The 17,785-nt window shown below is 46.1% G+C and overlaps 1 protein-coding gene across 1 annotated transcript in view; it reads right to left on the bottom strand.

The window, feature by feature from the left end:
• The window catches only part of IRF7 (interferon regulatory factor 7), a 36,986-nt gene extending 19,573 nt beyond the window's left edge, over positions 1 to 17,413 (bottom strand). The window contains exons 1-5 of the mRNA XM_060261947.1: positions 17,356 to 17,413; positions 16,401 to 16,486; positions 10,221 to 10,331; positions 8,630 to 8,792; positions 3,785 to 3,980 (exon numbers count right to left, since the gene is read on the bottom strand). Of these exons, the coding sequence (XP_060117930.1) occupies positions 3,785 to 3,980; positions 8,630 to 8,792; positions 10,221 to 10,303 (442 nt within the window). The 5' untranslated portion in view covers positions 10,304 to 10,331; positions 16,401 to 16,486; positions 17,356 to 17,413. The remainder of the gene's footprint in view (positions 1 to 3,784; positions 3,981 to 8,629; positions 8,793 to 10,220; positions 10,332 to 16,400; positions 16,487 to 17,355) is intronic.
• Between the last annotated feature and the right edge of the window lie 372 nt (positions 17,414 to 17,785).

Genomic DNA, 17,785 nt, shown 5'->3' with positions numbered 1-17,785 from the left:
TATTGATCCTCCATGCAGAGATATGCAAGGGGAATGAAAAGTTTGGAGGCCCACGGAGAAAGGCAAGATATTAGGTCTGCGGTTGTATAATGCAGGAAACCCAGGAGGATTCTTTCCCCACAGCGCTGATGGTTCTCAGCAGCCCTCCCTCCCCAGAATCCTCTACTTGTAGTCTGAAGCATTCTACTACCTTATTCACCTGCATATGTGAATTAGGACATTCTCAGGCATTTCTAGGACTGCAGCTCTCAATCTACGATTCGAAAGGCTTCTTTGTGAGGGCTAACAGAATGGTATGTAATTTCTGAGCCTCTGGCTATTATTTTTGAAAATTTTGAGGGGAGGGATGGTGGCTCAGTGGTAGAGCATCTGCTTGGTAAGCAGAAGGTCCCAGGTTCAATCCCTGGCATCTTCAACTAAAAAGGGTCCAGGCAAATAGGCATGAAAAACCTCAGCTTGAGACCCGAGAGCGCCACTGCCAGTCTGAGTAGACAATACTGACTTTGATGGACCAAGGGTCTGATTCAGTATAAGGCAGCTTCAGATGTTCATGGATTTCATCGCATTCAGGAAATCTATCTACCAACCTTTTGTCCTCAAGCATCTGAGGGATGTTGCTTGGCATACTCTGGATGTGCGTCGAGCCTTAAAGATCTTCACTGTTAGATCTAGTACGGTCAGAAAGACGGACTTTATGTTCATCAATATTTCTCCTCAAATTGGGGATGAAGTGTCTACTTCTTCTGTCAGTGCAGTTCTCAAGGCATGCATTGCAGAAGCGTACAAGGCTTCAGGTTTGCAAATACCCAAGGGCATCACGGCCCATTCTCTTCAAAGTGCTTCTACCAATGCATTTCTGAACTGTGCTTCAGTGGAGAAGGTGTGTAGAACCATGACTTGGTCTTCTCCTTCGATGTTTGTTCGACATTACAAGCTACATTCTATGGCCTCTGCGGATGCAGCATTTGGGAGAAAAGTTTTACAGCATGTTCTAGGAGAGGACGATGAACTCCCACCCAAATAGGGGACTGCTCTGGGAGGTCCCACAGAGATGTCCAACAACCTCTGAGGGAGAACGGCCCATTGGACTTACCGTGAGGGGTCCTTCTGCTCAGAGGTTCGGAGGATATCTCGCTGCTCCCAGTTTTTCTCATTATCTACTATTCTGCTATACCTGTTATAGTTCTTTCTCCTTTGTACTGGTTTTTTAATGTTAGTACTATTGGAGTTCTACAGTTACTGTTAATTTTCAGTACTTTTATTGTTAGTATTTGTCTGCAGTCCTTCTAGAGAGATAACACTGCTTTCGGAGTCCCACAACTGAGAGGTGGGGTTATTCCAAAGGCGCCAAGAGGAAGGGGAAAAAAGTGTTCCCTGCCTCCCTATTGGAATGAATGGGAATAACCCACAGAGGTGTCTTCTGAACCTCTGAGGAGAAGGACCCCTCATGGTAAGTCGAATGGGCCATTTTCCTTACTTTAATTTATGTCTTCTGTTCACCTTTTTAAAAAACTGCCTGTATATAGTTGCATGTTGTAAATAAATGTTTTGTCTGTTTAAAAGGTAGTCCCTCTGTACCACATAGTTTCCCCAACTGCCTTAGACCATGCTACTGCAAGAGGGGAGTCCAGGAAAGGGGGAAGGCATGCAGTTGACTAGGCTATCAATCCTCCAGGGGTCTCCCAAAGAACTGGCAAGGGGGATTGGGAGTCCTGTTCCTCAGTCAGGAACCCCTAAATTGAACAGGTGGTGGCAGCATGCCCTAGTGGCAGGAAGATAAACTCCCTTCAGGAGTTGACAACTCAAAAGGGAGTTGATGGGACCGGGACTGAAGGCAGAATCGGGCCGGTTCCACCGCAAACATAAAGATTAAAACAAATAAGCTACATTTTAAGATTATAGCTACATTAAGACACTAATTTAAAGTTACCAGATGTTACCCTTCTGGGTTAAAGTCTAGCAGCATTCATGTCTCTGTCCAGAGAGCATATTCCTGGCACAGCCTAGTCTATTCTGAGGTTATTAGACCTTAAGTGTCCGTCTACCAGGATAATTGTTATTGAAACTCATTCTGCAAGTGGCCTGCCTTGCAGGGCTTTCTTGATAAATTCTCAGTAAGGTTAGAAGCTTGCCCCTTGGCTTCTGAGTGTGTGGGTAGCTCAAGGGGCTGATGGCAAACTACCAGACTGGGACATGTATGGACACCCCCCCACACATGGTTTTGTGTAATTTTGTACTCTGTCAGTCCATACCAAAAGCTTCCTTGATTGGAGATTGACAGGCTTGAACCAGATGCTGAAGTTAACATGTACTTTGATCCACAGTTCTAACACACTGTACTATAAAGACATATGAATAGATCTCTTGATCTCTTTTTGATCCTAAAAACAGCTGTAGGAGAAAGCACATTCAGACTGGAGCAATGCTAAGAAAGGTGCACGAGGGATAACTCTTCACCCTTTTTCTGACCAACAGCACTTTCACTAGGAACCCTTACAGGGGCTGAGGGCAAGTGGTGCGTCCAACGAGAATACAGCACAAGAACTCTCTCCCTCACAAACTATTATGAAACTTGGAACAATTACCTCCCCAGGACTGAACAGAGATGTTGTTTTGTTTTTTTCTATCTCCTTACATATGCTAAACCCACTTTCACCAAGTATGGCGATATATCCATAGTATTCCAATGTATTTCTCTTTTAGGATAGTGCATCAGAATAATGCTTTTGTATTGACATATTCAAACAAGGGATATTGGCCGTTTATTTCATTACATATACTAAACCCATCTTCCACTATATTTTAATGTATTTTTTCCTAATGGCAAACTAGAATGATGTATATATTTATGTTACATGTTAAAAGGTAAATCAGTTCGATAGGAAAAACTTCTGGGAAAGAAATGCCTTCTTTTTGGCCCAGGTTTATTAGCAATAACCAGGCATTCTCACATTCTGACATGTTACTGTTTTATGGTTTCCCACGCTAATGCAACCCAGATCAAAGGTTTTCTGAATTTGTTAATTTTACTATTCTGCTATTGGATTTTAACTTTGTACCAGTTGGCATTCCAAACCCCACCAGCGATATGTGGCTCTGCTTACTGTACCTCATTCCTCGTCTGAAGTGTGCATGCACACGAAAGTTTACGTTCTGAATAAAACTAAGTTGGTCATAAAGGTGCAATCGACTCCTATTTGTTCCCTCAAACACAGTTCTTTCAAGCAGACTGGCCCATGCTTGCAGGTGTCCACCAGGGTCAAACATCAGGAGCTGTGTTCAAGGATTTCCAACATATGTACTGTGGTCCAGTGATAGCAGCTCACATTTTTAACGGCCCAACTACATGCTACAGTTTCTCACTTAAAGGACAAAAGAAGAACAATTAGTCATTCCACTAAGCCTTAAGGGAGTGGAGAAGGAAGAAACATGCCCTGAGACCTAAAAAGCCTCAAAGAAGTATGAACAATATTTGGTCAACTGGCCTACATACAAACTCTTCTTCTCAAGTACAAGTTCTAATATAGAAATGCCCTTAAAAAGATGTCAACAAGCAAAGTTTAGAACAAAGGGATACAACTTTTCTGCAGAGTATTAAGAGCCCTCAAAGCAACAAAGCATAAACTGATTGGGGCAATGTGCATGCCTGCTTGCAAGAATATTTCTGGGCTTCTCTCATTCTCACAGCCCCCCCTTCCCATGCTCCTAGAAAAACTTAGTTCCACTAAACCAGAACATAAAACTCCTTTTGTGAATTCATTCCCAGCAACCCTGTTGCCCTTACTTGTATTAACAGGGGGGATTGCTTCTGGTGCCATGTCGGGAGGGATAATTCTGTACACACGATGAGGATTGGGATCTTGCACGGTATCAATGACCTCAAATCTCCTTGTACTCTTCAAGGCATTGCGGAAGTTGGTTTTCCATTTGGATCGGTTTGATGAACCTTCTTCATACTTTCCACTAACAGCAGCCCATGCCTTTCATGTGGACAGAAAAGACAATAAAAAAGAGAATTAATGTGATATAAACACAAACTAAGAGGATCTATTAAAATATGTCAGATGTTAGCCATAGCAAGGAAAGCTTTGTTAATAAATGTCTCAAATGCATCAAGACCACCTTTTTAAACAAAAAAAAAACAGATAGACAATAATCCAAAAAGATTAATCCCATGAGATTAAATAGGAAACTTCTTTTATTGTAAGAAAAACATTTCATCACTAAATAATCTGGAGGAATTATATACTTCAAAAAAAAAGTTTACACATTCAATACTTCCTCCAGAAGTTTATTCTACCCAAACTTTCAAAGGTAAATTACCTTATTAGACCTACTGCAACAACAGAAGTTCAAACTAAATTGGGCAAAAGCCCTTAAGGTCTCAATGACAAATATTTTAAAAAGCAAAACCTAGGTGTATTAAAAGTAGGAAAAAATACCTAATATTTAGGAATCAATCAATATTAATGGGAGTATTAACAGATCATTGTTTTGCTTTTCATCAGTTAAGTGTCAAAACAACTTTTGCCTGGGTAGAATTGCGGGGGTGGGGGGGGTGGGGGGGGGAATCTCCTTCATATTTTAGAATCTTTTGGTGATTTCAGGTTCAGAACATGCTCTGCTTAATCCCATTAAATAACAACTGCCTGAATGAAATTTAAGAAAGGATCTATAACACAAACTACATCTGTTTGTGGTATGGGAAAATATAATCGTGTCCTCAGTTTAAGTTTTATTTGACCCTAGTTTTAATAGAACTTGATGAATTTGATTTCTTCTTATCTGGGAGTCTAATAAATAGGGACTTTCAGTGGGGCTGGACAGATTCCACTGAAAGGATTCCCATGTGATCAGCTATTATAAAGGGTATGGTAGAAAGATCCCCAATGTTAGAGTTCTCCCCCCCAAACAGACATTTTTTATTAAGGGGCTAAGGAGATCACAATCCTAAAATCTGCCCATTGAACCAATCAGAAAGAATAACCAGACTGAAGTACCAATTTTTGTGACTGGCTATTTATTAACCAACTACCAATTTGTAATTAATTTATAGTTATTTAACTTGTATTTATTGATTAGCTAAGTGGATTTATCCATGGCAACTTAATTGGAGATAGTTGGTGGGTAAGGTTTTTAATTAAGGAGCTTATAGACGTTTAAATTAACTTATTGTTAGCTAAGGAGTTATAGGTGAATTAGGGAGAAGGACAGATTGAATAACTAGGGGTTATTGATGGTTGGCTGGTGGAGGGCGAATTGCTATTGGTAATAATAGGGTTGAATGGGGATAGGAATAGACTGGTATACTTCTATAGCTCAGCCAGTTGATGAGCTGGTTCTTACCTGCAGGAGATGGCTGGCTCGGGGATTCCAGTGCTCCTGGGGAGGGGAAGGTACGACGGTGGGAGCAGGCAGACTAATAGGGGAAGGAGGCCGAGACATAGTAGTGCTCGCCCACCTTCCTGCCTGTGTCCCATCCCGACGGTGACAGGTAGTGGGGCCAGGCGATCTTACCCACCCCCGGCACTGGTGTTATGTAATGCCAGGTCCATTAATAACAAGACTGCTGTCCTCCGGGATTTCTTATTGGAACAGGAGGCGGACCTGGCTTGCGTGACTGAGACCTGGGTGCGCGATGGGGAGACCGTAGCCCTCTCCCAAATGGCGCCCCCGGGATACTCGGTCTTTCACCAGTCCCGGACCAGTGGGCGGGGGGGGAGGAGTGGCACTTCTCATACGAGAGGCTTACTCCTTTAGGGCTCTCCTGGACCCGGAGATCAGGGGTGTTGAATGTGTCGGCCTGAGGTGGGACGTTGGGGAGGGGTTGGCGATCTGGCTGGTGTACCGTCCGCCTAACCATCCCTGATGGAGGCCGTGGCGGGCTGGGCATTGGAGCACCCAAGGCTATTGGTCTTGGGTGACTTCAATGTTCATGCCGATGACGCGGCCTCCACTCAGGCGATGGACCTGGTGTCATCCATGGCGACACTGGGACTCTCCCAAGTTGTTACAACGCCCACTCATCGGGCGGGGCACATGTTAGACCTGGTCTTCGCGGCGGGAGTTTTAGTGGACGATATGACTGCTACAGCAGTGCCATGGTCGGACCACTATGCCCTTAAGGCTCGTGTGGGTGTGCCACCCCAAACCTGTTTAGGCGGAGAGCGTATTTTAGCTCGCCCGCGGAGCCTGATGGACCCGGAACGGTTCCTGACGGCTCTACGGGACCCTGAGCCCCCTGGCGATTCCTTGGATGGTCTGGTGGAGTCTTGGAATGATAGACTCTCCAGAGCTATCGAAGAAATCGCACCTAGGCGTCCTCTGCGCCCCCGTTTGAAGTCGACTCCCTGGTATAACCAGGGTTTGCGGCGACTAAAACGGGAGCTCAGACGATTAGAGAGGCAATGGCGGTATACTCGAGACGAAGCGACTCGAACATCTTATAGAGAGATTTTGAAGTCCTATGAGGTGGCAATCAAAACTGCAAAGAGAACATACTTTGCAGCTGAGATTGCGTCCGCAACGTCGCGCCCGGCACAATTATTTAGCATAATTCGGAATCTAACACCACTGCCTCAGGGCAGACTAAACTGTAAGGAATTGGAGATTGGCTGTGAGGCTTTTGTGAACTTTTTTGCGGACAAGATTGCGTCGCTCCGCCTTGACCTCCCTGCCACATTGGAGGCAGTTAGTGAAACCGAGGCTCCGGGCCTGTCTTCGGATTATGTTCTGGATGGTTTCAGCCCTCTCAGTTTGGAGGAAGTTGACAGGATCCTCTTATCTGCACGCCCAACAACTTGTAAATTGGACCCGTGCCCCTCCTGGCTCATTAAATCTTGCCAGAGGGAGCTTAGATATCCTGTACGGGATATCATAAATAGATCCCTCGCAGAAGGGCAATTTCCAACACAGCTTAAAGAAGCGGTGGTCCGCCCCCTCTTAAAAAAAACATCTCTAGATCCGGCCCAATTGGCTCACTATCGGCTGGTTTCGAATTTGCCCTATTTGGGCAAACTTATTGAGAGGGCAGTGGCGATGCAGTTACAGACCTTCCTGGATGACGCTTCCGTCCTTGATCCTCTTCAGTCCGGCTTTCGCCCGGGCCATGGGACGGAGACGGTGCTGGTCGCCTTAGTAGATGACCTGCAACGGCATCTGGATCGGGGCGGCTCGGCGGTACTGATGTTGTTGGACCTATCGGCAGCGTTCGATACGGTCGACCATCAGTTACTTGCCCGCCGCCTCGCCGACGCGGGGATTCAGGGGTTGGCCTTGCAATGGCTTTCCTCTTTCCTTGAAGGTCGGGGACAGAGGGTCGCGATTGGGGATGAGCTGTCCCGGAGGCACTCGCTTGATTGCGGGGTGCCTCAGGGTGCGGTTCTTTCCCCGATGTTATTTAACATCTACATGCGTCCCCTCGCCCAGATTGCCCGAAGGTACGGGCTGGGTTGTCACCAGTATGCTGATGACACCCAGCTTTATCTGCTTATGGTCGGCCGGCCGGTCTCCGCCCCACAAAATCTGGACCGGGCGCTACAGGCTGTGGCTGGGTGGCTCAAACAGAGCGGGCTGAGGCTAAACCCAGCGAAGACAGAGGTCCTTTGCTTGGGCCGTCGTGGCCCAGGGGGGGAAATACCCCTTCCGGTTTTTGACGGTGCGCCGCTGACGGCGGCGCACAGGGTCAGGAGCCTGGGGGTACTTCTGGAGCCTTCCTTAACTATGGAGGCCCAGATAGCAGCCACTGCCAAGTCCGCATTCTTCCATCTTAGGCGGGCTAGACAGCTGGCTCCCTTCCTGGAACGCGACGATCTAGCAACGGTGATCCATGCTACGGTCACCTCGAGGCTGGACTACTGCAATGCCCTCTACATGGGGCTGCCCCTGTGTCGAACCCGGAAATTGCAGCTGGTGCAGAACGCCGCCGCCCGGTTGTTATTGGGGCTCCCAAGGTGGGAGCACATTCAGCCGGGACTTCGGGCGCTGCACTGGCTGCCAATATCCTACCGAGTTCGATACAAGGTGCTGGTTATTACCTTTAAAGCCCTATATGGTCTAGGACCTGCCTACCTGAGGGACCGTCTCTCCCCGCATGTTCCCCAGAGAGCACTGAGATCGGGATCTCAAAATCTTTTGGTTGTCCCCGGGCCAAAGGAGGCCCGCTTGAAGATCACAAGAGACCGGGCCTTCTCTGTAATGGCTCCATTTTGGTGGAACCAGCTGCCGGAGGAGGTAAGGGCCCTGCGGGATCTCACCCAATTCCGCTGAATAGAGTGTAGCTCCACGACTGCTGGCTGTTTTAACGATGTATAGTTATAACAAACGTTTTATTTTAATTATATATTGTGAAATGTTAATTTAAAGTGTAATTTTATACTTTTATGTTAGTTTTATATATGTTGTAAGCCGCCCTGAGCCACTCGGTGGGAAGGGCGGGATATAAATCCCAGATAAATAAAAATAAATAAATAAGTATTTGTTGGCCCAAATCTATCAATTATTCCTCTTGAAAACAAAACAGACATCACATTTTAATCCCTTGGTATGGTTATGCCTGTTAATATTTGAAAATGCATATGGGATAAAATTAGTTTTCCTTGTTGCCATTCCTAGGGAAAGAGATTCATACCTGCAAAATCCTGTAATCATCAACCACAAGATCCTTTCTCGAACCATGCTTCCAAGGGATACAAAAGGTTGTGCGATTCTTGTCCAGCCAGAATAAACCTTTATATGCTCCACTGTCAATCTGATCAACCAACCAGTCAAAGAAACGGACTTTCTGTGAGCCCCTATAATAGCAACAGTTAACTTTTGAGGAACAATAGCCAAAGAACCACTTCAATAAATCCTAAAAATCAAAGATGCTGGAAGTGCAACAGGTCATGCACAGCATCTTATAAACTAGTCATGGCATACGTCTGGCAAAATAAAAATCTTACACCAAGAGGTTTCAATCTCCATATCAATGGTCAGAAATCAATACTTTGGCAGATCAGGTCACAAAATCAGTTTTATTATGGTGCTACAAATTCTACAAGGAGGACTCCATGAGTTATTTCCTTATATCCTGCCTTTCTCCCAATGGGTCCCCAAAGTGGCTTACATCATTCTCCTCTCCCCCATTTTTTCCCCACAACATGCCTATGAGGTAGATTATGCTGAGAATGTGTGACTGGCCCAAGATTTCTCAGCAAGGATCCACAGCAGAATGAGGATTTGAACCTGGGTTTCCTAGATTCTAGACTGCAGTGGAAACAGGTCATTGAACTGATAGCTTCTAGAGCAGGAGGACTGCAGTTTAGCTAGATGTGGATTTTACTGTTTAAAATGATGCAGACTGAACCTTAACTGGAGTTATCTGCATTCCACAGTATCCCTACAAGGACATGGAAAGAACACCCAATCTTACATCTTTTAAAAGAGGAGGATATTGCACAAAGATTTAGGGAAATGGTAACATTGCTATATTTTACTGTGCTAAATTACAACACTCTGGAATTATGGTTGTGTTATGTGATCTGTCTTTACAGTACATATGATATTTTGCACATAAAGCTTTCTTAGTTTCTAAGAGATGAGATACTCTCTGTAGGCACCTTCTATCCCAGGGATACTGGGCTAGACTACTCCTCTATATTTTTACCACAAGACTGTACTATTTTGGGTGAAAACACACTCTTCAGGTAACTCTAAGTGAACAAATCAATGATCACAAGGAAGCAACCTCGCACTCACTGCAAATTCAAATGAAGACTAGCAACCTTTTCCTTAAGGTCTTATCTTAGACTGCAGGTACAATATTTAATATCCTATTGTTAACTGAATTCAAGTTCAGTGCATAGGTTTTTTTTGTTAATTTGCCAAAAATTAACAGAACTATAGCTGCACACTCAAGTCCACATACTCCCACCATCCATCTGATGGTTAGTACATCATTTAAGTACTCAGATTCAGTATCTCTTGTGCTATACCTGGCCTAAATAACTCTTTTGCAGACTTCAGTGTATGGATGCACTGACTACTCTATGTTACTGTTTTTAATCTAATTCATATTTTTAAAAGGTTATTTGGTGTTCTAAACCAGAAAAAGTAAGAAAATCCCCCCAAATTACACAAACAAGCTACAACTGATAAAGCTGCAACAAGTATTGTGCAGAATCATGCCCATAGACTCTTCACCCTCTTCCATCCACATTTTAAGAATCAGGAGTGCTCACTTTCCATTTGTTGATGCAGACATTGTGGATTGGGAAAGTTGAAATACGATGGACTGTGTACACTTCTGGATGTCCTCTTGCATAAGAGTGAAACACCCTCCAGCAGAATCTCTAGAGACATAGAAGGGTTAAATTGCTTTAGCATACCTGCAAGACTCAGGTTTCTTTTAGACAGCTGAACATAATTCCTGTAAGGTTGAGCTGCTAAGGCGTGTGCACAGGATATTGATCATCTTTTTTTTAAATTGGATTTATATCCCGCAGGGGCGTAGCTAGGGCTTTGGGGGCCCGGGGCCCAAGATTTATGTGGGCCCCCCTACGTGTATGCACGCCACCGGAAACAGGAAGTGACGTCACTTCCAGCGATGTCACTTCCGGTGACATCATGCCACCGCCGGAAACAGGAAGTGACATCACTTCCTGTGACATCATTTCCCCCGTGCCACCTGCCGGAAACGGGAAGTGATTCCTGAAAACTTATACTCTGGAACTTTTGTTGATCTCTGAGGAGCCGGTGGACTTTGACCTAGGAGTAATCCAAGTAAAGTTAAGCCATTTTTCAAAAAAAACGGGGCCCAGAAGTATTTAACAGCACTGTGCCAACAGCAGCCATGCCAGCACATTACCTATCATTTCCCCAGGTGATCCAGGTTACTTTTTAAAATCTTCTTGGGGACTTCTCCGTGGCTGCAGAAGTTCTGTACCGATGTTACCTGGAACGCTTTGAAAGGAAGGCCAGGATCACGCACAATCGCTATTGCGGGGGTGGCCGAACTTGCTTAATGTAAGAGCCACACAGAATAAATGTCAGATGTTTGAAAGCCACAAGGAAGGAAGGAAGACAGACAGACAGATGATTTATATTCTGCCCTCCACTCTGAGTCTCAGAATGGCTCACAATCTCCTTTATCTTCCTCCCCCACAACAAACACCCTGTGAGATAGGTGGCACTGAGAGAGCTCTTCCAGAAGCTGCCCTTTCAAGGACAATTGCTACGAGAGCTGTGGCTGACCCAAGGCCATTCCAGCAGATGCAAGTGGAGGCGTGAGGAATCAAACCTGGTTCTCCCAGATAAGAGTCTGCACACTTAACCACTACAATGGGAGGGAGGAAGGAAATGGATGGGGAGGGAGGGAGAAGTGGAAAGAAATATACTTTAACTTTAAATGCACTCTCCAAGTCACCAGCTAGCTTGGCAAAGTGATTTAAAGAGACAAATGCCTTCTCCAAGCCAGCTACAGGGCAGTGGGGATTTCAAGAAACCTGGACTGGCCACAAAAACAAAAGCTCTGTGTTAGAAACTGCGTTCTCATGGGGAATTTGCAACCTCGAGTGACAGACATGTCCATTCACAATCAATTTTAGATCCAAAACCTTCAGGAGTAACTCAAGAGAGTTTTGAGAGCCACACGATATGTGTGAAAGAGGCACATGTGGCTCCCGAGCAGCAGTTTGGCCACCCCTGTGCTACTGGTAACCCCCAGGTCCTTGAACTCAAACTGCACTCCCCAACAGGCTGTGGCACAGTGGAGCAGTCCCCTCTACTCCAAAGCAATTTGGGGCCAGTCTCCATCAGCCTGACCTACCTCAAAGGGTTGCTGTGAGGACACAACACAGCTCCTTAGCTGAGATCAAAGTGCACTGGACAGAGGAGCAGATCAACACAGCAGGCAGGGGACCCCTCCACCCCCAGCCCCCGGGGCTGTGGCGGCACGGAGGCCATTGGGCGTGGGGAGAGCCAAACTCACTTAATGAAAGAGCCACATAAAGTAAACATCCGATGTTTGAGAGTTGCAAGACATGCGCATCAGGGGAAGGAAGGAAGGAATCACAGAATCCTAGAGTTGGAAGGGACCTCTAGGGTCATCTAGTCCAACCCCCTGCACAATGCAGGAAACTCACAAACACCTCCCCCTAAATTCACAGGATCTTCATTGCTGTCAGATGGCCATCTAGACTCTGTTTAAAAACCTCCAAGGAAGGAGAGCCCACCACCTCCCGAGGAAGATGGGGAAGGAGAGGTGGGAAGAAAGCAACTTTAACTTTAAATGCATTCTCCAATCTGCCAGCTGACTTGGCTTGGAGAAGCGATTTAAAGAGAGAAATGCCTTCTCCACAGATCAATTTTCCATTGTACCCTATGAACTCAGCAAAGAGAAGCCGAGATAGGACAAGGGGGGGAAGTATTCTGCCATATATAGAAGGAAAAAGGCAACAGAGAGATGGTGCAGATGTACCTGTGGGATCAGGGAGTAGAAAAAGGGGGAGGGTTTTGAGAAGCACAGGAACAGAAACACCTGCATGGCTAGGAGGAGTATCTGTATTTCTCATTAGCTTTGTATTACCTTTCTGAGGCTTGTGACACTGGAGTACAACCTCTGAGTGGAGACAGGGTAAATGAAAGAAGCAAATTTATATACATAATTATGTTAGAATTTTTGCGCCGAGCAAGGATACAGCGACTGGGCCAGACTTTTGATCTGAGCCATGAAACTGTCCATGTTGCCCTCAACGGCGGTAAAGTCCAGCGGGAAGCTCTCCACCGGCAGCCCTGCCGCCTCGCTCCGCTCGCGGGCCGCCGCCCGCCTGCTGCTGCCCCCGCCGCCTCCAGCTTTTCCTGCCCTCCCTGCCGCCGGGCCCCCAGTGCAGCAGCCCCAAGAGCAGCAGCGGCAGCCTCTGCACCGTCCCTCTGCCCATCGCGCCGCGGAGCCACCGGCCGGGAAGGAGGGGGAGAGGAAGGAGCTGCGGCGGCTCGAGGGCGCCTCGGGGACGCTGCGCTCTGCCCCTGGCGGCGAGCGGCGCTTCGCGGACTCTGCGTCGGGGGGGCTCCCACCGGCGGCCTGCGCCCGCCCGCCCAGGGTCTAGCCGCGGGGAGGGAAGCGGGAGCCAGTGCCTGACGGTGCCCGAGCGGCCAGGGCTCAAGAGCAGCAGCAGCGGCAGCCTCTGCACCGCCACCGTCCCTCTGCCCATCGCGCCGCGGAGCCACCGGCCGGGAAGGAGGGGGAGAGGAAGGAGCTGCGGCGGCTCGAGGGCGCCTCGGGGACGCCGCGCTCTGCCCCTGGCGGCGAGCGGCGCTTTGCGGACTCTGCGTCGGGGGCTCCCACCGGCGGCCTGCGCCTGCCCGCCCAGGGTCTCGCCGCGGGGAGGGAAGCGGGAGGCTGGAGCCAGTGCCTGACGGTGCCCGAGCGGCCGGGGCTCTGCGAGGGGCCCCCCAGACCTGCAGGGGCCCCCGAGACCCGGGGCGGCCCGCCCTCCCCGCCCCCCCCTCCCGACGCCACTGATATCCCGCCCTCCACTCAGAAGAGTCTCAGAACGGCTCACAATCTCCTTTACCTTCCTCCCCCACAACAGACACCCTGTGAGATGGGTGGGGCTGGAGAGGGCTCTCACAGCAGCTGCCCTTTCAAGGACAACCTCTGCCAGAGCTATGGCTGACCCAAGGCCATGCTAGCAGGTGCAAGTGGAGGAGTGGGGAATCAAACCCGGTTCTCCCAGATAAGAGTCTGCAGACTTAACCACTACACCAAACTGGCTCTCCACTTGCACTAGTATGACCCATAGCAGTAAGTGTTTTCACTGGGTCATTACAGCCATCTTCTATAATAGAAGTCAAGCTTAAGTTATATAGTTAGGACACATCTTGGTTCCATGGTCTCAGCAAATAGGCCGCAGAGGTGGGGAAGGGAGTGCCAAGAGGTCAGAGAGTGCAGTTTATGAGCCATCTTTACAACAAAAATTGTTATAGAATATGCCCACTCAGATTTTTTGCACTGACAAACATGTGTGATGTGATTTAAAAGCAAAAGAGTGCGGCTTTTTTGAGCAGGAACGCACAGGAATGCAATTCTGGCTGGCTTGGTGTCAGGAGGTGTGGCCTAATATACAAATGAGTTCCTGCTGGGCTTTTTCTACCAACAATGTCCAGTGTGTGTGTATCCAATTTTCAATTTAATAATCCTTTAAGCAGAGAAAAATTTATGCACAATAATAAAGACAATCTGGCAGGAGAGGTGTTTTATCAACTCAGAGCACACCTTTAAAAAAAACTGTGCGTGCCTCAATGGATCTAGTACTCAGATTTGACATCTCAAAAGTTCAAGGCAGTGCACTCCATCAGTCAATGGATCTTGCCTGCTGTGGCAACTACCAAACAGAATCTTGTTATTGGATCTCCACCTCAATGAACAGGGAAGGAAGTGGCATTCCATTAGATTTCCTAGAGCGTATAAGCTTTTCAACACCTACCTTGAATTTGGGCCACAAACAGAGTGCAAGAAAACCATTAGTTACTGATGTGCTTCACACACCGATTCGATGGCTGCTGTATTCTGAACTGAAATTTCCAAGCATACTCTTATGTACAGTAGTCCAATCTAGAGGCCACCAGATCATAAGTGCATGCTTTTCTAGATGCATTAATACATCAACTGAAGGTTATCACTTCTACTCCCAAGCTGCAAAGCTGATCTAAATGTGTCATCATCAAGAACAGGCACTTCCATTTATAGGGCCACCCACCATGAGAAATTCTGCCTTGAATGACAACATACTGAAACTCTGCTCAGGCAAGAGGGAAACCACCACACCAGCTTCAAAGAAAACCACACCAAGACTGGTGTCATCATTACTCATACAGTTAGTTTTACATCTCTTCCTGATTTCATGCAAGAATGTCCAGGAGGAAAGCCAACATTCTCACACCAAGTTAGAAGCAGAACTACTGCAAAGCAATGTCCTACTTCTAACTCCATAGTTCATCTAGAAAGATAACAAGGTTGAGGCTACCAAGAATTTAGAGGAAGTTAAGGACTCCCACCAATGTTCCATCTAAGCTGCAGAGTCTTGTGAGCAAAAATTCTACTTTGTGAGCTACTGGTAATAAAGTTCTGAGCTAAGACAAAAATGTGTGAGCTGGAAGCTAAAAATGTGTGAGCTAGCATACATTAACTCAGCTTAGAGGGAACACTGACTCCCACATATCATATTTCTCCTGACTCTTCCCCAGTGAACGAATGTTATTAGCCAAAGCTCATCAGTCCAAACTCCAGCTGCAAACAGATCAAAGCATGTCAAGACACACATAATCCAGGATTTTCTTCAACTGATGGCCACAGCCTGCTTGAATGCCTGATCTAGAAAAAGAAAATCAGATAGTTGCCTATACCTCAGCAATTCATGGGAAGAAAGTTGCTGATTCCAGGCTCAGCAGCTTAGGGTGGAAGCAGCCATGGTCCTGCTTACTATACAGTACCCCTTAAAGCTTGTGAGAGGACAGTTCAGCACATACCCCCCATGATTCCACTTGATTTATTAATTAAAACATTTACATTCCACCTTTAGTCATGGCTCAATGCAGCTTACAATACATGCATAAAAGTGTTCAAGTGACAATAAAACTCCAATTCACCCCCAACCTTATAAAAAACCTTCAAACACCACCATCCATATGAGAGATTTTACTATTGTAAATTGCTCTGAGAACCACTATAACTGAAAAGTGTTATATAAAGAACTATAAACCAAATATTTACATCTGCAGGAAACTATCTCAAGGTTCCATAATTCTTGAAAATAGGTAATACAGACTGGGAGACTTATAAGTAGAAAATATTTAAGTTGCATGACTACTCGGAAGGAAATTTAGCTGATTCAAATAAAAGTGCTGCTAGTATTGCAACTCATTTTTTCTCCTGCCAAGCTGCTTTCTACAGAGTTGATGGTCACCAAGCGCAATAATGCTCCACAGCAAGTGCTGCAGTGACTCCCCAACGGGAACCCAAAACAGCTCACATAATTATTTTCTTTGGCTTAAATCAGCTGGCCTAAGGGCTCCCAGGAAACTTCCTTTGCGGACTGCAATTCAAAGTTGGATCTCCCAGAGCTTAATCCAACACTACTACACCACCATACTGGCTATCTAATTTATGTCAAGATAGGTAGCTGTAGTAGTCTGTCTGTAGTAAGAGAAGAGAGTTAGGAGTCCAGTAGCACCTTTAAGATTTAACAAAATCTGTGGTAGGGTATGAGCTTTCATGAGTCACTTAAGTCTTTAGTAGTGGGCTCTTTTTTTACAATCCAGTTTATGTTGGCACAACGTCTGGAGAAAGAATGACTGCCTTTCCAGCAAAGGACTCATTTTAATTACAGATAGATAATGGCTTGCAAAATAATGATACCAACCCTTTGAATACGTGTAGCAAAAACTTCTCTTAGTGAAAGTAACGAGGAAAGGTGAGATTTTGCAGGCTACAAGGACTACAGCAGTTCTAGAAAACAGGAAATCAAAAATTAAATATTTGTTTCGACTACGAGGCAGGTGCATGTTTACTTTTATACAAGCTTTAAAATGTTATAACAGAAAAATAGCAGAATCCTAAGCATGCTCAGAAGTACCTAGATTTACACAGCATCAGTTTACAAACCGACTGAGAATGTAGCGCCTTTTAAAACTGCAAACGTCAATAAGGCTAGAGACCAGTTCCTCAAAATACAGAGAGGTACCATAACTTCTCCACCCGCAGTTTCTTTTATATTTAGTCAGTAAGTCTCGAGGCGGTCGTTCACAGTTCCTCGGTCGAGGTATGGGTCTCAGTTTTAAAAATGCAGAAGCAACCGAGACGTCTAGCAAACCATGCCAGCGCTCTCGTATTTACATTTAAGCGGAAGTAAACCTCACTAGGGCAAGGCAGGTCACTGCATCAGAGTGCAGAGGAGAGCTTCAGATAAAACTGGAGTCCGCTTCAGTAGTAAACTAACGCATTCAAGCCTTCTATCGAGATACCACAGGCACACACGAGGGTCTCAATTTGCGCCAAGGCGGCCATCTCCGTACAAAGGCAGAGTAGTAGAGAGCAACAAAGATCTCCAAACAACTTGTCTTCTGTAAATGTAGACCTCCCTTACACATCTACACGCTTCCAGGGAAGATATAAAGTTCCCATGCAGCCCAAAGCTTACCACTCCACCAAAACTGCACAAGCATTTACTTCACAAACAGCATTTTAAAAAATCGGGAAAGGAAGGGGGTGGGGGGGACAGCATATCAAAACATATAACGGATCTTGAGTTTATTCCTTTCCAGCTCAACTACCCTTTCCTTCTTTCTGTAAAAAGACAAGTGAGAAAACGCCATTACCTATATTGGTATCAGGCGAAATCTTCTCCAAACCCGCTGGAGTGTAAGAAACATCAACACTACTACCCCCTGCAGCTACCTTATATAGGCGGTTAGCGCTATCTCATTGGCTTATAGTGATTTAAGGTTTATTTTTCTATACCAATCAGAAGCAACCACCTTCCGAACTACGCGAGGTTTCCTCCTCTTTTTGCATGGTATGATGATGCAAGACTCTTTTTACCGCGCCTATCCAGAGATGGTGATTCCTTGCCTGCAAATCTCTGTAAACATTGAGTTTCATTTTTGTTCCTCCTCTTTTTGCATGATATGATGATGCAAGACTCTTTTTACCGCGCCTATCAAGAGATGGTGATTCCTTGCCTGCAAATCACGTGATCTCTAAACATTGAGTTTCATTTCTGTTGCTCTCCTCGGGTAACGTAACTCT

This window comes from Heteronotia binoei, chromosome 21 (genome assembly GCF_032191835.1).
Source record: "Heteronotia binoei isolate CCM8104 ecotype False Entrance Well chromosome 21, APGP_CSIRO_Hbin_v1, whole genome shotgun sequence".
NCBI lineage: Eukaryota > Metazoa > Chordata > Lepidosauria > Squamata > Gekkonidae > Heteronotia > Heteronotia binoei.
Note: the sequence above shows the minus strand (reverse complement) of the source record. Positions and strands in the feature narration are given on the sequence as shown.